Source organism: Rhinoraja longicauda, chromosome 31, assembly GCF_053455715.1.
Source record: "Rhinoraja longicauda isolate Sanriku21f chromosome 31, sRhiLon1.1, whole genome shotgun sequence".
Classification (NCBI taxonomy): domain Eukaryota; kingdom Metazoa; phylum Chordata; class Chondrichthyes; order Rajiformes; family Arhynchobatidae; genus Rhinoraja; species Rhinoraja longicauda.
In genome coordinates, this window is record NC_135983.1 from 16,240,881 (window position 1) to 16,264,563 (window position 23,683).

At 51.4% G+C, this 23,683-nt stretch overlaps 2 protein-coding genes across 2 annotated transcripts in view; one reads left to right on the forward strand and one right to left on the reverse strand.

Moving 5' to 3' along the window:
• LOC144608493 (hemicentin-1-like) overlaps positions 1-1,502 on the forward strand; it is a 259,005-nt gene extending 257,503 nt beyond the window's left edge. Inside the window, 2 exon segments of the mRNA XM_078426331.1 lie at positions 272-398; positions 1,145-1,502. Of these exon segments, the coding sequence (XP_078282457.1) occupies positions 272-398; positions 1,145-1,502 (485 nt within the window).
• An 8,235-nt stretch (positions 1,503-9,737) lies between these two features.
• Positions 9,738-23,677, reverse strand: LOC144608400 (PR domain zinc finger protein 12-like). Its single transcript, XM_078426124.1, has 4 exons — positions 23,593-23,677; positions 20,826-20,981; positions 17,441-17,555; positions 9,738-10,131 (listed from the first exon to the last, which is right to left on the reverse strand). Exons 1-4 carry the CDS (start codon positions 23,665-23,667, stop codon positions 9,761-9,763), a joined length of 717 nt encoding a protein of 238 aa, XP_078282250.1. The 5' UTR covers positions 23,668-23,677; the 3' UTR covers positions 9,738-9,760.
• Between the last annotated feature and the right edge of the window lie 6 nt (positions 23,678-23,683).

Consider the following 23,683-nt stretch of genomic DNA (forward strand, 5'->3'; position numbering starts at 1 on the left):
CAGCTCTACCAGCTGCACCATTGTGCTGCTCTGTGCACCGCTGTGCAGCTCCTGTGTGAATGTAGAGCCATACCCTCGTTGTTCCAGGTGATGGACTGGGGATGTGAGAGGTGTTATTGAGTACTGCTGCCCCTGAGCTAGACAGGGCCCACGGTCGGGATGGAACCTGTGTCTCTCGCGCTGTGAGGCAGAGACACTGCCAGCTGCCCCACTGTGCCACCCTACACAGGCTTGTTGCAACCATCCCATTAGCACAGCCTCTTCCTTTCAGATATCGATGAATGTCGGGAGCAGAACATCAAGTGTGGACTGAGCCAGATGTGTTTCAACACGAGGGGCAGCCATCAGTGTATCGACACTCCCTGCCCGCCCACCTACCGCAAAGGAGCAAGCCCGGGGTAAGAGAGCACGGCTCTGAGGACCAGCACCCCCCCAAGCTCACGGGCATCAGTGACGGCACAAGCAGACGAGGGAGGGGTGGTGGAGAGAGAGAGGAGGGAGGGGTGGTGGAGCGAAAAGGGAAGGGTGATGGACACGGAAGATAGAGAGCAGGATGGGGTGCTGGAGGGAGAGGAGGGCTGTGTGGTGAGGGAGGAGTGATGGGGATGAGGAGGGGGAGCCGTTGGATGAGGAGGAGGGAGGGAGAGTGGAGGGAGAGATGGTGGAGAGAGAGAGAGGGGTGGTGGAGAGAGAGGAGGGAGAGGGTGGAAGGAGGGAGGTGGAGGAAGAGAGGAGGAAGGGGCATTGGGGAGAGGAGGGAGAGGAGTTGGGGAGAGGAGGGAGGGGCAGAGGGGAGAGGAGGAAGAGGGAGGGTCGGTGGGGAGAGGAGGGAATGGCGGTGGAGGGAGGGATGGAGAGGCGGTGGATGGAGAGGTGGGGGAGGGGGGGCGGTGGAGGGGTCAGTGGGGGTGGGGGGAGGGAGAGGCGGTGGATGGAGAGGTGGGGGAGGGGGGGCGGTGGAGGGGTCAGTGGGGGTGGGGGGAGGGAGAGGCGGTGGATAGAGAGGTGGGGGAGGGGGGGCGGTGGAGGGGTCAGTGGGGGTGGGGGGGAGCGTTGGGTGAGTGTGCTGTGGCAGGTGTCGGGGGGAAGGGTTTCGGGGGTGGTTGGTGTTTGCGCTGTGACCCGTGTCCCGTTCCCTTGGCAGGACCTGTTTCCGTCGCTGCCTGCTGAACTGTGGGGCGGGAGCGCTGGCCCTCCAGTACAAGCTGCTCACCCTCCCCAAGGGCATCCCGGCCGGCCATGACGTGATCCGCCTCTCGGCCTTCTCGGAGCGGGGCGTGCTGCAGAGCCGCACCAACTTCACCGCGCTCGAGACGGAGGCGGGCAGTCCGTTCGCAGTGCGCTCGGAGGGGGGCCGCGGGATCGTGCGGACCCTGCTGCCGCTGTCCAACGCCGGCATCCACCGGCTCAAGGTGCGGGCTGCCACCTACGGCCAACTCGGCCAACTCAAGCACCAGAGCGTCTTTGTCATCTACATCGCCATCTCCCCCTACCCCTACTGAGGCTGAGCCCAGCAGCCTGGGCCACAGACCCCCGCCCAGCAAAGGACCGTCCTGCCCGATGTCTCAAAACCAAACATAGATGAATCGTTTTATTCTTTACCGTGAAAGTGTCCGGTTTACTCAGTGACTCCTTGATGTGGATGTGTGGTCATCTTTTCACAGGTCTCTCATTTTTGGCTCGCAATCTATTGAGGGAAGTGGCACTTTAAGGCTTGGAATTAGTTTTTGTTTTACAGACACATCATGGAAGCAGGCACTTCGCCCCCCCACGCCGACCATCCGACACCCGTCCACACTAGTTCTACGTTATCCCACTTTCCCCATCCACTGCCGGCACACCTGGGGCAATTTGTAAAGGCCGATTAACCTTGATACCCGCACGTCTTTGGGACGAATCCGGAGAAAACCCAAGTTGTCACAGTGAGGACGTGGAAACTCCACACAGAGAGCAGCCGAGGTCAGGATGGAACCTGGGTCTCTGGCGCTGAGAGGCAGTGGCCCTACCAGCCTAGCCACTTTGCCACCCTTACTCTTATTGCAAAAGGAAATGTTACCCCAGTTAGCCGGCACAAAGCCCAAGGTGCTGGAGGAACTCAGTGGGTCTGGCAGCATCAAGGGAGGGAATGGATCGATATTGTTCGGGTCAGAACCCTTCTTGTGACCCCAGAGAGTTTGCTTGTGTCTTTGGTCAGGTTAGTCGACATGACACCATCCCGAAGGTGAGGAATGGTCGGGCAAACGTTGCCTGTGTTGGCCGTGCTGGTACCAGCAAGCTGCTCTCTTCCTTCGAGTCAGTTTAGTTCATTGTCACGCGTACCGAGGTACAGTGAAAAGCTTTTGTTGCGTGCTAACCGGTCAGCAGAGAGACAAAACATGATTACAATCGGGCCATTTACTGTGTAGAGATACATGATAAAGGAATGACGTTTAGAGTACCCAGGGAATGTCCACGGTTCCACACAGGGAGCTGGTGGGTAGATGTCTGTATACGCAGCCGGTGAGGATGAACTGTTCAGCCTCGGTGGGAGGCCGTTGCCCAGGGGACTGAGGTGATGCCTTGCCAGCATAAGACCCACCATCGCAATCAGCATCCATGTTGCCCTAATTCACAAAGCCGACCTGGATCATTGAGTATGGACTCATCACAGCCTCCAGACACGCTAGAGGTGGGCAGCCCCACTCACCTGGAGGGTCAGTAGAGGGGTCGGTTGTGCAGAGAAATCCCACCCTTTCACGAATTGGACGGGATTATTGAGGTGGCACACCAATTGCTGAAGGGATTTATATTGAGCGTTGTCGGAGTCGTGCCTTTTCCTAAACTTAACGATGCTGTTTGTTTAAGAGGAACCAACTCGCTCAGCTGACCAGTGGAGAAAAGATGCCATTCAGCTGGAAAGAGTGCAGAGAGGTTTTGCGAGGATGTTTCCAGGACTACAGCGGAGAGAAGTTGGGAAGGCTGGGACTTTATTCGTAGGAGCGCAAGAGGCTGAGGGGTGTTCTTACAGAGGCGTGTAAAATCGTGAAGTGGAATAGAGAGGGTGAATGCAGAGTCTTTTAGACAATAGGTGCAGGAGGAGGCCATTGGGCCCTTCGAGCCGGCACCGCCTCTCAATGTGATCATGGCTGATCATCTACAATCAGCAACCCGTTCCTGCCCTCTCCCCATACCCCCTGACTCCGCTATCACTAAGAGCTCTATCTAACTCTCTCTTGCAAGCATCCAGAGAATTGGCCTCCAGGTAGAGGAATCAAGAATCACAGGACCAGGTTTAAGGTGCGAGGGGAACGATTTAATAGGAATTTGTGCGGCAACGTTTTCCCCACAGAGGGTGGTGGGTATATGGAACGAGCCACCAGAGGAGGTAATAATAACTAAAATATACTTGAACAGAGGTACAGGGATAGGAACGATCCAGAGGGATATGGGCCAAATGCAGGCAGATGGGTCTAACTTAGACTGGGCATCATGGCCGGCAGAGATGAATGGGCCGAAGGGCCTTGTTTCTGTGCTGTCTGCCTCTATCGATGGCTTGCTCACAGTGCAGGATAGTCACACAGTGTACTGGGAGAGCACCTAATGCCACACAGTTGGCGAGTGTTAGGTTTGTCCTGTCAGGTGTTCAGAGACCCACTGTGAGATGGTGCAGTATGGTTGGTACGAACATAGTCTCTTTGATCAGACCCCACCCCCACAGTGTTGTTCACTTGTGGTCTAATCCTTCATCAACTCCCATGCTTCCAATGAGATTCCAGAATCCTGCTCCTCCCCTGTTTCGCTTCAAAATCGCTACAGTTCTTCCTCATTAATTCTGCTGTCACCCAACTTACAGCCCCCCTCCCTCCCTCCCTCCCCACAAACACTTTCCCACGAGCCCTCTCACACTCAGCACCGCACCAACCCTCCACATCAGAAGCCTTGGCCTTCCCTGCCGATCTGACCCCTCCACCACCATCTCCTGCCCCCGTTAACTGGTGACCTTTCTCTGCCACAGAAGGCAGTGGAGGCCAATTCTTTACAAAGAGAGTTAGATAGAACTCTAGGGGCTAGCGGAATCAAGGGATATGGGGAGAAGGCAGGCACGGGTTACTGATTGTGGATGATCAGCCATGATCACAATGAATGGCGGTGCTGGCTCGAAGGGCCAAATGGCCTCCTCCTGCACCTATTGTCTATGTTTCTATGTCCAGTTCTGCCACACGGAAACAGGCCCTTCAGCCCAACATGTCCATGCTGACCAAGATGTCCCATCGACGTTAGTCCCACTTGCCCATATTTGTCCCATACATCTCTAAATTTTTCCTATCCATGTAATTGAGGTGTGTCTTTTAAATGTTATTGTACCTCCCTCAACTACGTTCTCTGGCAGCTGGTTCCATGTACCCACCATCCTCTGTGTAAAAAAAAAAGTTGCCCCTGAGGTTCCTACTAAATCTTTCACCTCTCACCTTAAACCTATGCCCTCTAGTTCTTAATTCCCCTACCCTGGGGAAAAAGACTCTGCATTCACCCTATCTATTCCCCTCATGATTGTGGACATCTCTATAAGATCACCCCCAATCCTATGAAAAAACACCCCTAGCCTGCCCAAGCTCTCTCCACAGACTCCCCTAACCTGGGGGGAAATACTTTGTGCAGTTGGTCTCTGATGAAGGATTTCCAGGAGACACAAGGCCAAGAGAAAGTCACCTTTATTGAAGTTCACATCAACAAAAACTCTAGGAGATATATTTGTTGTTGTCACTCTGAAATCCCTGCCTGCTTGCGTTGTGCTGAATCATGAGCCTGGCTGCTTGGAGAGGCAGGAGCTGAGATGTTTGTTGTAAAGGATTGCCACACACGCTGTATGAAATGTGGTCTGCCCTATTTATTTATCCTTGTGCAGGGTCCTGGCAGCTTCCCACAAACACATTAAACTAAGGAATTGGAAAGAACAAGGCTCCAGTGTGTCAGTATTCATCCTGAGGAAATGTACAAGGACTGAGTTTTATGTTTACGGGGATACAAGACACTACGGATGCTGGAATCTTGAGCAAAAAAACAAAGTGCTGGAGGAACTCAGCAGGTCAGGCAGCATCTGCAGAGGGTACAGACAGCCTGGCGAAGGGTCCCGACACAATGTTCTCCGTTTATTCCCTCTACAGATGCGGCTTCATTCACTGAGCACATTGTTTTTTGTTCCAGATTTTTGATTATCCTTTAATGCAACAGCCACAAACTCTCACCCACTCCTTTCCTCTCTTTTACTCGCTAACATCTCATGTACCTGCTTCTATAACTTCCTCTGGCAGCTCATTCCAGAAACAGACAACACCCTGAGTGAAAAAGTGGCTCCTTTTTAATCTCTCACCTTAAGTCTCTGCCCTCCAGTTTTCAGATCCTCTATCCTGTGGGGAAAAAACTGTGAGCGTTCATTTTATACCTGCCCCTATTGACTGTGTACAATTACAACTTTGAAAGGACATTTGGACAGATACATGGGATAGGAAGGGTTTAGAGGGCTATGGGCCACATGCAGGCAAATGGGACTAACATAGGATGCCAATTTGATCGGCATGAACATGGTGGGCTAAAGGGCCTGTTTCCATGCTATATAACTCTAACAATCTGAACCCACAGCCCCAGGTGCTCCTCTGCCTGATGTTCACCAGTTTCCAAGCAAGCTGCATCACTAGTGTGATCAGGGAGAGAACATCACTGGCCCTCCAGTCCTTCCAGCTCCTTTGACTGAGGGGTGATCTCATGGAGGTGTGCAAGATCGTAAGAGGAACAGAGAGGGTTAATGCACAAAGTATTTTTCCCAGAGTAGGGGAATCTAGAACCAGGTGACATAAGTTTAAGGTGAGGAGGGAAAGATTTAATGGTAACCTGAGGGGCGACTTTTATTACACAAAGGGTGGTGGGTATATGGAACCAGCTGCCAGAGGAGGTTAGAACGTTTAAGAAACATAAGACAGGTGTACATGTATACGATAGGTTTAGAGAGACATGGCCAAACGTAGGCAGGTGGGAGTAGTGTGGATGGGGCATGTTGGTTGGCGTGGACTAGTTGGGCCCGAGGGCCTGTTTTTAGCCTAGGGCCTGTCTGACTTTATGACCACAATCTCACATTGTTCAACACTACCTTCTTTCGGCCAGCTTCTTACCCACTTGCCTCATGCGACCATCCCTTTGCAGACTCTTACACCCTCTTGTGGCTCGCTCCCTTGCCTGGCCTTAGGACTGCCAGCAAATGTGACTGATTTTTGACACTGCGAACATGACATGTTGAGTAATTGATTGAAAGGCACAGCATGGAAACAGCCCCTCAGCCCACCGAGTCCACGCTGACCATCGATCGATCACCTGTTCACACTAGTTCTATGTCATCTCACTTTCTCATCCGCTCCCTACACATCAAGGCCGATTTTCACAGAGGCCAATTAACCTGCACACCCGCACGTCTTTGGGATGTGGGAGGAAACCGGAGCACCTGGAGGAATCCCACGCGGTCATAGGGGGAGTGTGCAAACTCCACACAGATAGCCCCCGAGGTCAGGACTTTGCCCGGGTCTCTGGCATGGTGGAGCAGCAGCTCTACCCGCTGTGCCACAGTGCTGATGGTTCCAGACAGAGTGGCGGCAGGAAATTCGAAACATTTCTCATCGCAGGTGTTTCAGAAATAAGGTACAGTTTATTTAGGAATACATGAAAAAAGTACAGATTTATCTATACATTTGCTTCCAGTAAACATTTACAATATATATAATTACAAATGCAATGATATGTCAGGCAAATATCTTGTTTAAATATGTACAAAGTAAAGTGACAATTATTTTCATTCTCTTTTGGAAACTGCACACAGTCACTACACACAATGTTATTTTGTCATGATTGTTAGTTACATGTACTGCAGCTGACCACGTGTTGACAAGGGGCTGGTGCTGTAATGAGCCGGCGCTGACACCAGGTGGCGACCACCACCGGGTTTAATACTCGCACCAATGTAACAGACGGGTGCCAACCAAGTCATGGCACCACTTAGCTGAAACTTTACTCAGAAGTTCCTCCTTTTTAATAATTACATAAAAATTCTGCTTCAGCTAATCTTTGCAATAAATTCCATTGTGGGGAGAGACGCTCGGGGTTTAATGAGAAGGAATATTTTATGAATTTGAACAGTATTTCATAGCAAAATCATCTGTATCTTTTCTCAGAGTTCCACAGTCTATGGGCCGTTTGGTCCTTGTAGGAACAAATGTCCTCTCTTCCGACCTGTGCAAGGGATGATGAGCTGGCTGCTCGCAGCGGAATGCGCTCTGGTCGCTTATCCATGTCCCCCGGAGATGCTGCCTGACCCGCAGAGTTACTCCACCATCTGGAGTCCCACCTAGCTTCTGTTGGAAGCCACTTGTTTCACTGGCTCTGGTCCTGGACCGGAGCAGGGACATTGGGGCGCGATTCCCCTGCCAACTTGAAACGCAAAACTACAGTACTGGTGGAACTCAACGGGCCAGGCAGCATCTGTGGAGCCTGAAGAAGGGTCCCGACCCGAAACATCCACAGATGCTGCCTGGCCCACTGAGTTCCTCCAGCACTTTCAGTGGGGGTTTTTTTTTCTCCCAGAATTGCAGCATCTGCAGTTCCCTGCGCCCAAACATCCCACAACACGTTCTGATTCAGTCTGAAGAAGGGTCTCGACCCGAAACGTCACCCATATTCCTTGTCTCCAGAGATGCCGCTGAGTTACTCCAGCATTTTGTGTCTACCTTCGATTTAAACCGGCACCTGCAGTTTCCTTCCTACAATGTCTCTGATTCATCGCTTGGCCGCTGTAATGTTGGTGTTTCTACGCAAGATGCAGCCCAAGAACACTGACTGTATTCGGGATGTGAGACACGGTGCTTTTCCTGGCCAGTGTGTAAGAAGGAACTGCAGATGCTGGTTTGCACCGGAGACAGACACAAAATGCTGGAGTAACTCAGCGGGTCGGGCAGCATCTGTGGAGAGAAGGAATGGGTGACGCTTCGGGTCGAGACCGTTCTTCAGACCTCGTGTGTGTGTTCATCAGCACAGCGGTGAATCCCCCCCCATGACCAACACAACGTCGCTCTGATCCCCGGCAATGCCAAGAAAACGCGTTTGTTCAAAATGGGAGGGATTGCAGAAGTAATTGGCGGATTGTGGGATCATCGTGAATTGAGATGTGCAGGAGACGGGACAACGTGGTACTTGCACTGAAGGAGGTGAGACTGGAGTCTGGAGAAGGCACCTGGGACGGGTTGGGGCCACAGAGGGCAGTGGAGATGAAAGCTCCGCTTACATGCACACCTGGAGATTCATGGGCGGCAGGAGGAGCGGGGTGGGTGGGAGGGTGGGAGGGAGGGAGTGGGTGCGAGGTGGGTGGGAGGGAGGGAGGGAGGGAGGGAGGGAGCGAGTGGGTGCAAGGTGGGTGGGTGGGAGGGAGGGAGGGGGTGCGGGGTGGGCGAGCACACTCCATGCTGGGTGGGACTCCAGATGCTGGAGTAACTCTGCGGGTCAGGCAGCATCTCTGGGGGACACGGGTAGGCGACGTCTCCGATCGGGACCCTTGTTCAGACGCCGCTCACACCCTCCTCCACAGATGCTGCCTGCCCTGCTGAGTTCCTCCAGCATTTTTGTGTTCCACACAAGTTTCCAGCATCTGCAGTTCCTTGTATCTAGCTTGGCTGCTTCATTTGCCAACTACCCAACCTAGCACCGGGCTGAGATAGCAGGAAAACAGGCCCTTCGGCCCACATTGTCCATGCTGACCACGTTGGCATGCCGATGTTGGTGCCACTTGCCTGCATTTGGCCCATATCCCTCTAATCTCTTCCTCTCCATATATCAGTTCAGATGTATTGTGAAGGGGACTTGTGAGGCTTCCTCTGGCCCCAACACTAGGAGTGGAAAATGTTGCCCCGTAATATTTCCCTCCCTAAAGCTGTGAGCGGGAGCGGTGAGCGCGGTGCCCGGGCGCTAGGGAAATGCAGGGACACCTGGGCCAACGTTGGTTCCAGCTGGATTCTCCGCGATTGGGGAGGAACTGATGCCTGGGGTGGGTCATGGGCCGGTTGGTGGCCAATGGCGAGGATCATACGTGATGGGAGCCATTCAGCCCATCAGGTCTACTGGGCCATTCTATCCCTCCGTCCCGGGCGCACTCTCCTGGCTGCCTTCTCGCCCTGACCCCCGGCGATGGACGTGGTCGGTCAGCCGCTGCGGGCCAGGCTAGTGTTGGTCCTGGGGGGGGGGTGTCACAGCACCATGGTGGGGATGCGGTGTGGCCAGGGCAGGCTAGTGTTGGCCGTGGGGGGGTGGGGGTCACAGCACCATGGTGGGGGGCTAGTGTTGGCCATGGGCGAGTCACAGCACCATGGTGGGGATGCGGTGTGAGAGGCCAGGCCGGGCTAGCGTTGGTCCTGGGGGGGTCACAGCACCATGGTGGGGGGCTAGTGTTGGCCATGGGCGAGTCACTGCACCATGGTGGGGATGCGGTGTGGCGGGGCCGGGCCGGGCTAGTGTTGGCCATGGGGGGCGAGTCACAGCACCATGGTGGGGATGCGGTGTGGCCAGGGCAGGCTAGTGTTGGCCGTGGGGGGGTGGGGGTCACAGCACCATGGTGGGGGGCTAGTGTTGGCCATGGGGGGCGAGTCACAGCACCATGGTGGGGATGCGGTGTGGCCAGGGCAGGCTAGTGTTGGTCCTGGGGGTGTCACAGCACCATGGTGGGGGGCTAGTGTTGGCCATGGGGGGCGAGTCACAGCACCATGGTGGGGATGCGGTGTACGAGGGCGGCCGTGTGGGGCGAGTGTTGTTGCAGAGAGGCGGCCGAGGGCCGGTGGCGAGCGCTCTTCTGATGGGCTCGCAGTCCGGCGAGCTGCGAGTAGGCGCTCTGACACACCTGGCACTTGTAGGGCCGCTCACCTGTGTGCAGGCGGACGTGGTTGCGCAGCGTGGACGACTGGCTGAAGCGGCGGTTGCAGAAGCGGCAGATGAAGGGCTTGTCCAGGGTGTGGATGCGCATGTGGGAGCGCAGGTTGCTGCGGGAGTTGAAGCCTCGGTAGCAGATCACGCAACGCATTCGGCCCGCACTACTGCCCCCAGAACCATCCGCCATCCCAGGCTCGTCTGTGGAGAGAAAGTGGAGACAACCACGGTTAGTGGGGCCGGCACAGACTCTGCACAACACACGGCCACAGTCTACACTCCCCACATCCAACTACATCCACACATCCACACATCCACACATCCATCTACATCCACACATCCAACTACATCCACACATCCACACATCCACACATCCAACTACATCCACACATCCACACATCCATCTACATCCACACATCCAACTACATCCACACATCCACACATCCACACATCCAACTACATCCACACATCCACACATCCATCTACATCCACACATCCATCTACATCCACACATCCAACTACATCCACACATCCACACATCCACACATCCATCTACATCCACACATCCAACTACATCCACACATCCACACATCCACACATCCACACATCCAACTACATCCACACATCCACACATCCACACATCCACACATCCAACTACATCCACACATCCAACTACATCCACACATCCACACATCCAACTACATCCACACATCCAACTACATCCACACATCCACACATCCAACTACATCCACACATCCAACTACATCCACACATCCAACTACATCCACACATCCAACTACATCCACACATCCACACATCCAACTACATCCACACATCCACACATCCAACTACATCCACACATCCAACTACATCCACACATCCACACATCCACACATCCACACATCCAACTACATCCACACATCCACACATCCAACTACATCCACACATCCACACATCCAACTACATCCACACATCCACACATCATCAAGGACTTTATTCACAAAATGCTGGAGTAACTCAGCAGGTCAGGCAGCATCTCAGGAGAGAAGGAATGGGTGACGTCTCAGACTGAGAGGAAGGGTCTCGACCCGAAACGTCACCCATTCCTTCTCTCCCGAGATGCTGCCTGACCTGCTGAGTTACTCCAGCATTTTGTGAATAAATACCTTCGATTTGTAACAGCATGTGCAGTTATTTTCTAATACTATCATCAAGGACTTGTCCCACCCTGCTCACTCCGTCCGCAAACTGCGCACCACCAGATTCAAGAATAGCCCCTTGCCCCCCGTTATCAGGCTTCCATCAGCCAGGATACTACTGTCCCATTCACCTCTACCCCATTGCAGATATTCGACTGTCTCTGGAACTGGTGCGCTACAATGCAGAGAACAATATTCCGCAATCTTCGCTCCATCGATTGTACTTGAGTTTGATTTAATTGTATATATGTATTATGTGATCTGACTGGATAGCATGCAAATCAAAGCTTTATCACTGTACTAATCATATGGCAAAATAAACATAACCCTAAAACCCGTCCATGCCGACCAATACGCCCCAGTTAAACATCTACACATGCTGTCTGACCCACTGAATTCCTCCAACAGTTTCTTATGTTTCCACGCCCTGTCTAACCTTGCCCACGTTTTACCTATCTCTCTAAACTTTTCCTATCCATGTACCTGTCCAGGTGTATTTTCAATGTGTATTTTTGTTCCTTTGGCAGCTCACTCCATATTCTCACCGCCCTCTGTGTGGAAATGTTTCCCCTCAAGTTCCTATTAAATCTTCCCACACTCACCTTAAACCTATGCCCTCTAGTTCTTGATTTCCCTGCCCTGAGGAAAAAGACTCTGAGCCTTCACTATTTCCCTCGTGATTGTCTACACATCTATCAGATCATTCATCAATCTCCTGCATTCCAAGGAATAAAGTCTTCGCCTGCCCAACATGTCCCTGTAGCTCAGACCCATGAGTACGAGAAGCAGCATCCCTGTAAATCTTCCCAGCACTCTTTCCAACTTAATGGCATCTGACTTACAGCAGGGTGACCAAGGCTGAACATAATACCCCGTGCAACCTCACCAACGTCTTGCACAATTGTAACATGATGTCCAAACTTCCCTGACTGATGAAGGCCAGCATGCCAAAAGCCTTCTTCACCACCCTATCTACCTGTAACAAGACTTTTAGGGAACTATGTATCTATTGTACCTGTACTCCTAGATCCCTCTGCTATGCAATACTCTCCCATACCCTCTAGCGGTCTTGTCCTAATTTGGTCTTTTAAAATACAACACCAGAAGCAAGTCGGTTTTCATGATCAAGGCAGTAGATGGACGTATAATAAAGGGATTGGGGGTGCCTTTGATAGGATGAACCCACAGGGCATTGGAAACATTCTGCATTCAAACCCTTTGGACACCACTATGAAACCTCCCGTGAATCTCCACTGGTCCAGGAGACAGTCTAAATTAAGCTTAACTGGATTCATGGATAGGAAAGGATTTGTGAAATATGGGCCAAGCACAGGCAAATAGGACTAGCTCAGGTGGGGGACATTGCAACTTGTTTGACATGGAGAGGTTGGGTCGATTGGCCCGTTTCTGTTTCTGTTCTGTATGGAGATTTGACCGAGTTGAAAATGTCAGTCACTGTTTACCATTCTGATAAACAAATCTCCCCAGCAACTGCTGAGGGAACTGTGGAGGTTGAGGGGTGACCTTACAGAGATGTGTCGAATCATGAGGGGAATAGATGGGGTGAATGCACATTGTCTTTTTCCTAGGATATGGGAATCAAGAAACCAGAGGACATAGGTTTCAGGTAAGAGGGGCAATATTTAATAGGAACTTGAGGGGCACCTTTTTCCCCACAGAGGGTGAGTGGCATATAGAATGAGCTGTCAGATGAGGTAGTTGAGGCAGGTACAATTACAGCATTTAAAAGACACTTGGACAGGTACATGGAGAGGAGAGGTTTAAGGGATATGGGCCAAATGTGAGCAAATGGGACTAGCTGGGGCATTTTGGTTGGCCTGGATGAGTTGGTTGAAGGACCTGTTGCTAAAATGTGTGACTCGATTAATCTCTTGCTCCCAGTTTTGAAAGGTCATGGACCTGAAACAATAACTGCTTGTTTCTCCACAGATGCTGCCTGCCCTTCTGAGTGTTGCCAGCATTTTCCGTTTTTATTAAAGATTTGTGCCATAAACTCAGAGACTGGTGATTTTTTTTTGTAAAGCAGAGTGAATCCGATCCAGAATGCAAGACCTCGGGTGCTGTCTGTGTGGAGTTTGCACAATCTCCAATTTCTTCCCACATCCCAAAAATGTGCAGGTTTGTAGGTTTACTAGGTTAATTCCCGGAATGGCGGGACTGTCGTATGTTGAAAGACTGGAGCGACTAGGCTTGTATACACTGGAATTTAGAAGGATGAGAGGGGATCTTCTCGAAACATAAGATTATTAAGGGGTTGGACACGTTAGAGGCAGGAAACATGTTCCCAATGTTGGGGGAGTCCAGAACCAGGGGCCACAGTTTAAGAATAAGGGGTAGGCCATTTAGAACGGAGACGAGGAAAAACTTTTTCAGTCAGAGAGTTGTAAATCTGTGGAATTCTCTGCCTCAGAAGGCAGTGAAGGCCAATTCTCTGAATGCATTCAAGAGAAAGCTAGATAGTGCTCTTAAGGATAGTGGAGTCAGGCGGAGAAGGCAGGAACGGGGTACTGATTGAGAATGATCAGCCATGATCACATTGAATGGCGGTGCTGACTCAAAGGGCCAAATGGCCTCCTCCTGCACCTATTGTCTATTGTCTATTGCCTCGATGTGAAAGTTGTATCTAATATCTTGTGGGTACCACTAAATAAATAATCTACCACAAAGAGAAGATTTCATCCTAACATATTTCAGCTGGAAACATAGAAACATAGAAATAGGTGCAGGAGTAGGTCATTCAGCCCTTCCAGCCAGCACCACCATTCAATGTGATCATGGCTGATCATCCAAAATCAGTAACCCATTCCTATTGTTTTCCCATATCACTTGATTCCCTTGGCCCGAAGAGCTCAATCTAACTCGCCCTTGAAAACGTAAAGGAACATCTGTTTCTGGCATCCGAAGTGGAGTAAAGTTTTCCAAACAGCATAGCCTGTACGTATAAAGATGAAGGTTTGCCCATTGCAACACCACGCTGGATTATTTTACATATGGCTGGAGTGTGCAACAAATAGCCAGCCAGAGGATGGAGAGCAGCACAAGCAGACTTGCACATGAGAATTAGACCCCTTTGCACCTCACCAGGGCTGGAGTGTACTCCATATTGATTAGCACAGTGTGTTGCAAACAGCTCAGCAGACTGTAATTTGCCTCGTGTTGTGAATCTTCACTCAGCTGGAAAGTATGCAGTGATGATTTATGAGAATATTGCTGGGACTCGAGGGCCTGGGCTATAGGGGAAGGTTGGGCAGGCTGGGGTTTAATTGCTTGGAGCTTAGGAGGCTGAAGGGTGACTTATAGAGGTGTTTAAAGTCATGAAGAGAATAGAAAGGGTGAATGCACAATCTTTTTCCCAGGGTAGGAGAATCAAGGACATAGGTTTAAGGTGAATGTGGAAAGATTTAATAGGAACAGGAGAGTATATGGAACAAACTGCCAGAGCAAGTAGTTGAGGCACGTACAATAACAACATTTAAAAGACATTTGGACAGGTACATGGATAGGAAAGATTTAGAATAGGAATGGGCCAAACCAGGGCAAATGGAATGAGCTTCGATAGGGCATCTTGGCCAGCATTGACTAGTTGGGCCAAAGGGCCTGTTTCTGTGCTGTATGACTTTATGATTCTATTGATAACTTAAGCTTAGATTAGGTTAACTTGCCAATGCCAGAGGGTGAATGGCCATGGTGAGAACCCATGGCTGCCACCCAGATGCAGGAGGAGGAGAGTGCAGTGAGGGGACTCACAGAAGCATCTGACCCAGAGGCTGCAAGGATGCCGATCGCTCACTGGGCCCCAAAGTCCCAGAGTGTGAATGGGCACATGGGGGGCAATGAGCAACTGGGCCAACCAGACCAAGAGTAGCACAGTCCACCAAGGACCCCATCCTGAACCAGACTGACCAAGTCTGAAAAAGCAACCTGAGACCACCCTGCATCACCCAGAACTACATTGTAAACAGGCACTGGTAGCCCATCGAGCTGCACACCTACTGAACCATTGCACCCAGAGAGTGGCTGATCTATGTGAGATATGGCTTGTACTCGCTGGAATTTAGAAGATTGAGGGGGGATCTTATAGAAACTTACAAAATGGGGTTGGACAGGCTAGATGCAGGATGATTGTTCCCGATGTTGGGGAAGTCCAGAACAAGGGGTCACAGTTTAAGGATAAGGGGGAAGTCTTTTAGGACCGAGATGAGAACCTTTTTTTTCACACAGAGAGTGGTGAATCTGTGGAATTCTCTGCCACAGAAGGTAGTTGAGGCCAGTTCGTTGGCAATATTTAAGAGGGAGTTAGATGTGGCCCTTGTGGCTAAAGGGATCAGGGGGTATGGAGAGAAGGCAGGTACGGGATACTGAGTTGGATGATCAGCCACGATCATATTGAATGGCGGTGCAGGCTCGAAGGGCCGAATGGCCTACTCCTGCACCTATTTTCTATGTTTCTACAGGTAGACACCAGCCCCTAGACAGAACCAACTGCATGTTGTCCCACTGAAACACCCAGACCGAGGTTGAAGGGTCAAAGATAACCCACAGAGGCAGGGTATTAATGGACAACGTGATAACCAATTCACCAAGAGGACAATGTGATATTAGGCTGACATCACACCGACAATGTGATAATCCAGTGTGAAATACTGTGACAATGGTGAAATACTGAAATATAATTTTAGAAAATAAACCATAGAACAGTACAGCACAAGAACAGGCCTTTCATACCTCAATGTCCAGGCCAATCATGATGCCAAGATAAAGTTATCTCCTCTGCCTCACAAGATCCATATCCCTCCATTCTCTGCATTTCCACATGCCTATCTAAAAGCCTCATAAACTTTACTTTTGTAATGCCTCCACCAACTCCCTTTGCTCCCTGTTCCAGGTGCTTACCATCTCTGTTTAAAACACTTGCCCCAAATCTCTTTAAGCCTTACCCCACTCACTTTAATGCAATGAATGTGCTCTAGTCTTTGAATACAGTTTTAGTGGACTAACACTTCCTAAAATGCTCATTGCTGTTTTAAGTAGAAGAATAATTGTGGCACAAAACCAAAGGCCTTTTGCTCTTTGATATGGCGCCTAATTTTAAATATGATTCCCTGTTTTCAATGGTTTAAGTTCTAAGCTCGACATGATCAACTAACACTGGAGGAAGTGGAACAATTCAGAGGAAGATATTCTACGATTAACAGTGCCACTAATCAGCATTCAGACCCAAGGGAAATATCTTGTGTTTTTTTGATAGGGTAAAAATGACCCTGATGTTGGAAGCCACAGAAGTAAACAGAATATAACAGGTAAGAAATCCACGTGGAGCAGATAGTGGATTGGGACAGGTTAAAAGTCGAGACAACAGATGCATAGAGCTGTATAGCATGGAATCACGCCCTTCGGCCCACCTAGTATCCGCCGGCCAGTTTGGCATATTGGGCTAGTCCCGTTTGCCTGCATTTGGCCAATATCCCTCTAAACTATCCATATATCTGATCAAATGTATTTTAAAACTAGTAAGTGTATCGGCCGCTCCCGCTTCCCCTAGCAGCTCATTCTAGATATGGTCTCCCCTCTAAGTGACAAAGTTGTCCCCGAGATTCCTTTTAATTCTCACCCCTCTCACCTAAAGCCTTTGCCCTTTAGTTTTAGAATCCTCTACTCTGGGGGGAAAAAGTCCGTGCGCGTTCACTTTATCCGTGCCCCCCCCCCCCCCCGTGGTCTTGTCCACCTCAAAAAGTTCACCTCTCAACATCCTACACTTCAAAGAAAGGGCCCCGACCTATCCAACCTCTCCCTGTACCTCGGGCTGTGCCGCAAGTCCGGCTAACATCCGAGTGAATCTCTTCTGCACTCTCTCCAATGTAATGACACCCTTCTTGTACCTGGGCGACCAGAGGAACATACAGAACTCCAAGTGAGGTCTGGCCAACAAACTGATACACACTCTCCTTCAATAGCCACCTAGCCCCGACCTTTCACCAATCTCCTGAGAACATAATGTTGGTCGCCCACTATCGTTTGCCTTCTGCCTCCCGGCCACTGGCCTTTGTCTGGGGAAGTTTGATTAAAGTTAAGGCGTATGGCCGGCGTTAATTGTTGCCACGCAATCCCATCGGTCTATTAAACAATTCTAAAATGAAACTCAATCAGAGCGGGTTAAAAGACGATTAATAATCCATACTTTTATGCTTTCCATATAATTGGCCCCCGTGTGTTCCTCAACAATCACACTCCGCTGTTAGATCCTCATCAGTCTCTGCCCGTTTTGTTGCAGTGACAGAGAGAGTAATTACCATCTTTGTTCTTTTTCCTGTGTTCCTCCTCTATTCCCGGGACCCCGGGTATGCCGAGGAAGGTGTTCTGAGTGTTTCCGTACCACACCAGCAGCTCTTGGTCCGGGGGGATTGTCTGAAGTGAAATAAAGACCCGGCTTTAATTCCAGTAGCTATTATCGTCATTCGATGATTAAACGCCGACACACACTTTATCCACATCTGCAAACATTTACATCCACGCTACCACTCTCCGCCGTTACACTTCTGTGTGAGGTTTATCAATGTGTGCGGCACCACCTATTTTTGCACTTGGTTTTAAATTATCCATCAACCCAAATGCTATTGTATCCGCCAAGCTTGATTGGTCGAACTGATTGAAAGATGCACAATACCCTTCGGCCCACCGAGTCTACACCGACCGCTCACACTAGTTCTATGTTATCACGCGTTCGCATCCACTCCTACACACTAGGGGGGGGGGCAATTTACAGAGGCCGATTAACCTACAAAGCCGCATGTCTTTTGGGGTGTGGTGGGGGTGCACCCGGAGGAAACCCACGCGGGCACGGGGAGAACGTGCAAACTCCACACAGACGGCAGCCGAGGCCAGGATCGAACCCGGGTCTCTGGCGCGGTGAGGGAGCAGCTCTACCAGCTGCGCCAATGTGCCACCCAGCTCTACGCCCATGTGCCACCCAGCCCTACGCCAATGTGCCACCAAGCCCTGCGCCAATGTGTCTCCCAGCCCTACGCCAATGTGTCTCCCAGCCCTACGCCAATGTGCCACCAAGCCCTGCGCCAATGTGTCACCCAGCCCTACGCCAATGTGCCGCCCAGCTCTTTCTAGTCAGGCGGGGAGCAACGTGAAAACTCCTCTCCCCCTCGACATCTCGGGGAGCTGAACGCAGAATAATCTGAGGGGTGTAGAAGAGAAGACACATCTATCTGTAAGCAGAAGACTGTTGTCCCGTTATTGCGGGCTGTGTTCAGGGTCACAGACGGGGATGTTGCAATCCATTCTGCCTTCATTGTGGAAAAGCCCTTAATACATAATCGTTCTACAGAAACAGCACGCAGCGTGATAAATGTTGTTTAAAGGGACGTCCTTGAACTGGGTCAGGTACCAATAGACAGGTTGAAATCCTGCGATAAAGAGGAGAGGTTGAAGAATGGAACTAAATGCCGTCGCCGCCGATCGATCCGGTAGCAGACCGGGTGTGGAGTGATTCTGATCAACAGCTCAATGATAGCCGTTATTACATGGAGTTGTGCTGCTGGGGCTGGTTAACGTGGGTTCACCAATGACCTGAGAACGCAAAGTGCTGGAGAAACTCATCGTCTATGGACGGGGTGGACAGACAACGTCTTTGGGTCGGGACCCTCCGTCAAACTGAAGAAGGAACGTCGGTCCGTCGATTCCCCTCCACAGATACTGCCTGACCCGCCGAGTTATTCCAGCACTTCGGGGTTTTTTTAAATTCAAGAATCCAGCATCTGCAGTTCCTTGTGTTTCGGCCTTTGAGCCCTAACGGTTTCCAGCAATAAAGTAACAAGATGACAATTCCGACACAACACAGATGGTTAATAACACGGGACGATGACAATAGACAATAGGTGCAGGAGGAGGCCATTCGGCCCTTCGAGCCGATGGGTGTCCTAATGTGTCCTAATGTGTAGGAAAGAACTGCAGATGCTGGTTTAAATCGAAGATAGACACAAAGTGCTGGAGCAGCTGGAGATGTTGTACCGTGAATGGTGTAAATGCGCTAAATCTTCGCCTGTGCCTTTGACACGAGGCAGAGACTCTTGCTGTGATCGTGCAGTGCCCAGTGATCGTGCAGTGCCCAGTCTTGCTGTGATCTTACAGTGCCCGGTATTGCTGTGATCGTGCAGTGCCCAGTCTTGCTGTGGTGGTGCAGTGCCCAGTCTTGCTGTGATCTTACAGTGCCCAGTGATCGTGCAGTGCCCAGTCTTGCTGTGATCTTACAGTGCCCGGTATTGCTGTGATCGTGCAGTGCCCAGTCTTGCTGTGATGGTGCAGTGCCCGGTATTCTGGGCTGGAATCGCAGTCAGGCCCGTCACGCCGACGCTACACCTGAGTGGGGTTTTTTCGCCACTATGAGTTACAAATTTAATACCGGGTATGTGAAGGAGCGGCGAATTGACCGCAATGCTGGGTGCGAGTATTTATTCTTTGAGGCGGTGTTTCACATCCGCAAAACACAAGCCGGCAGATGCGCGGAATCGGAACATTGTTTGACGTGAGGTTTACACGAAGTGAACACTGGGCCCATGAACGGATCAGTAGATTGAGGATCTAACGCGTGGCATCGCGGCCTGGTTCAGCAACACCAACGTCCAGCAACACAAGAGATGACAGAGTGTGGTGGTCACTGCCCGGTCCATCACAGGCGCTGACCGACCCTACCATTCAAGGGATCCTCAGGAAACGCTGCCTCAATAAGGCAGCCAATATCATCAAAGCCCCAGCCCACCCTGACCACGCTCTCCTCTCACTTCCACCATCGGGAAGGTGGTGAAAATCCTGACCTCCAGGTTCAAGAACAGCTTCTTCCCAGCGACCAGCTTGGACACTGCACAACACTAACCCCAGCAGCTATGGTCTCATATGGACTGTGCCTTTGGTTGCCCCACGGACTCTGCTTTTGTGCTGTTACGGTTACCTAGTGTTGCTGTATTTTGATTACTATATGTTTATCTGTGTTTATTTGTGTTTACAGATTTGTTAAGTAGCAGCATGTAAGACCTCCCTCCACTGTTCGGTGACCGGTACAGGTGACAATCAAACACTTTTCACACTTGCTAGGGCAGAGCTTTCTCTCCCTGACAACCCGCTAAAGAATCTTCTCCGCCCTCAGCCCCGCGACCCTGGAGTGTTACTTAGTGCCACCAGGACCGGCTCCATACCCTCTCTCCCCCCGCACCCCTCCAGTGCCCATCCTCGGCTCGGCTCGGCGCGGACACCCACGGCTCCAATCTCATGCAAACACAGAGCAAGGCACGCTACAGACCCGGGCCGGGTGTTAAACTCTCCCCTCCCTCCTCTCTCCCCTGGTTCACAGGTACAGAAGCTGTCCTTCTGTAGAAACGCTATGACCTGGGATGGGAATCTAGACCGGCCGGGCCGGGCCGGGCTAAACCCGGACCCATTTATTCACAAAATGCTGGAGTAACTCAGCAGGTCAGGCAGCATCTCGGGAGAGAAGGAATGGGTGACGTTTCGGGTCGAGACCCTTCTTCAGAAGTTGTCACCCATTCCTTCTCTCCCGAGATGCTGCCCGACCTGCTGAGTTACTCCAGCATTTTGTGAATAAATCGATTTGTACCAGCATCTGCAGTTATTTTCTTAAACCCGGACCCGGCTTCGATCCTCCTCACTCACCTCGGTGGCTTTGTAGAAGATGTTGTTTCCGATCTGGACCACTTCCAGGTTCTGCTCCTGCTCGTTCCTGGCGCATTTGATGTAGGTCATCCAGCTGCGGTGGTCCTCTTGGCTGGCGTCTATGAAATACCGCACCGTGCCGTCGTCATTGAAAACCTGCCACCAAGCGAGGCGAGGGAGAGGTTAACGTTGACCCGGGGCATCAACCTCACCACCCCCTCCCCCTCCCCTCAGACCCAGGGCATCCATCTCACCACCCCCACCCCCTCCCCTCAGACCCAGGGCATCCATCTCACCACCCCCACCCCCTCCCCTCAGACCCAGGGCATCCATCTCACCACCCCCACCCCCTCCCCTCAGACCCAGGGCATCCATCTCACCACCCCCACCCCCTCCCCTCAGACCCAGGGCATCCATCTCACCACCCCCACCCCCTCCCCTCAGACCCAGGGCATCCATCTCACCACCCCCACCCCCTCCCCTCAGACCCAGGGCATCCATCTCACCCCACCCCCCTCCCCTCAGACCGAAACACTCACAGCGGCCCACAACTTTACAACCGGGAGGCACTGCGCAGTGGGAGCAAGGACATGTGTCCGCCAGTCAAGGCTTTGAGTCTGAAGAAGGGTCTCGACCCGAAACGTCACCCATCCCCTCTCTCCAGAGATGCTGTCTGGCCAGTTGAGTTTTTGTGTCTGTCTTTGAGTATAGGAGTGGGGAGGTTACGGTACAACTTTATAAATGACACAAAATACTGGGCTGTGTGCTTTTTATTGTGTAACCCAGCACCTGCAGATCCCCGTGTCTACAAAGTTGTTTAGGACGGGACTGCAGCTGATGGTTTATACCGAAGATAGACACAAAGTGCTGGAGTAACTCCGCGGGTCAGGCAGCACCTCTGGGGGGAAAAGAATAGGTGTTTCGGGTCGGGACGCTTCCTCCAGAGATGCTGCCTGACCCGCTGAGCCGCTGACCACTCCAGCATTTCGTGTCTACCTGCTATAAAACGTTGGCTGGAGTGTGGTGTGCAGTAACGTGCACCACACGATAACAAGGGCGCACAAGAAAGTGCAGGCGCTGGAAGCTTGTGCAAAGCACAAGGTGCTGGAGACACTCATGGGCTCAGGCAGCACCCGTGGGGCGAATGGAAGGACACGGTTTCAGGTCGGAACCCTTCTTCAGACTGCTGTGATTTTTTCACGCTGAAAAAAAGGGTCCAGACCCGAAACGTCGCCGGTCCGTTCCCTCCACAGATGCCGCTTGACCCGCCGAGTTCCTCTTTGACTTTGTCTTTTGCGCTGCGATTTATTCCTCATCGCCACTACCATCCGACCCATGGAAAGGCATCTCACCCCGACCTCCAATCCCCCAACGGCCGGTTGAAAGGTTACCCCGAGCCCCCCTAACCCTCCACCGCCATCCCCTTCCCCACCCCCCTCCCACACCCGAATCCCCGAGTCACCCATTGAGAAGTGAACCAGACACCCTGGAGGCCGGAGAGGAGTGCCCTTGTTCGGGGCAGGTGAGATGCAGGAGAGAGCTGGCGAGTAGGAAACCAATTTGAAGGAAGTGCGAATTAAAATACACCAAAGTAACAACATTTCGTTAAAGATGTGTCGGATCAGGAAAAGTGCGCAATCTGGTTTCAACGAGATTATTATTTGAAACAGTAAAACGCAAATAAACCCGGCAGGGCGAATTTAAAGTAAGATTAAACAAACTATCAAGAGAACAGGACGCGGGCTGATTGAGAAATACAGACAGATCAAGAGAGGTGGAGACGACGAAGATAAAACGAAGACTGTGAGACGGATAAAGGAATAGCAGAAGTAAAAGACGCGTTGGGGAAACATTATAGACCCAATGATGTGGAGGTAAGATCCATACAGTCGCACAGCACGGAAATAGGCCATTCGGCCCGTCTCGTCCATACCAACCCCATCTAAGCTGCTCCAAAGACGTACATTTATTTAGGTTAATTGGCTTGGTATAAATGTCAATTGTCCCTAGTGTGTGTAGGATGGTGCGGGGATCGCTGGGCGGTGCGGACTCGGTGGGCCGAAGGGCCTGTTTCCGCGCTGTATCTCTAAACTAAACTAAACGAAACTACTTGCCCGTATTTGGCCCGTACCCCTCTCAATCTTTCCTATCTATGCACCTGAACAAGTGTATTTTAAATGTTGTTATTGCACCTGCCTCGGATACCTCCCCCGGCAGCTCGCTCCCTTTCCCCACCACCCTCCGGGTGATAAAGAGATCATGTGAACCAGATGGTTGGTGGTCCCTGGAGCCAGGTGCGCCCTTCTCTGCCCGGACAGCGAGGCGCCATTCCTCTGTCCTGGTCAACAGCTAGGCGTTCCCCCTCACCAGGGGAATGGGTGGGCATCCATATAACAGGTTGATATCCCCGTAACCAGGTGAACAGGTTAGTATCACAGAAACAGGGTGGTGATCCAGTAATCAGTTGAACGGGTTGGTATTATGTAACCAGGTGAACGAGTTAGTATCACTATAACCAGGGTAGCAGGTTGGTTTTACTATAACCAGGTGAACGGGTTGGTTTTACTATAACCAGGGGAACAGGTTGGTTTTACTATAACCAGGTGAACGGGTTGGTTTTACTATAACCAGGTGAACAGGTTAGTTTACTGTAACCAGGTGAACAGGTTACTATCCCTGTAACCAGGTGAGTGTGCTGCCGATCGTGTAACCAGGTGAACTGTTGGGTTCCCTGTACCCAGGTGAGCGCCGATAACCCTGTCCTTACCTCCCACATCAGGTTATTGTTCTTGAACAGGTCCACGTGTTCCGGGGAGATGACTGTGCCGGTGAACGGCCCCATCTCGGTGCCGGGTTTA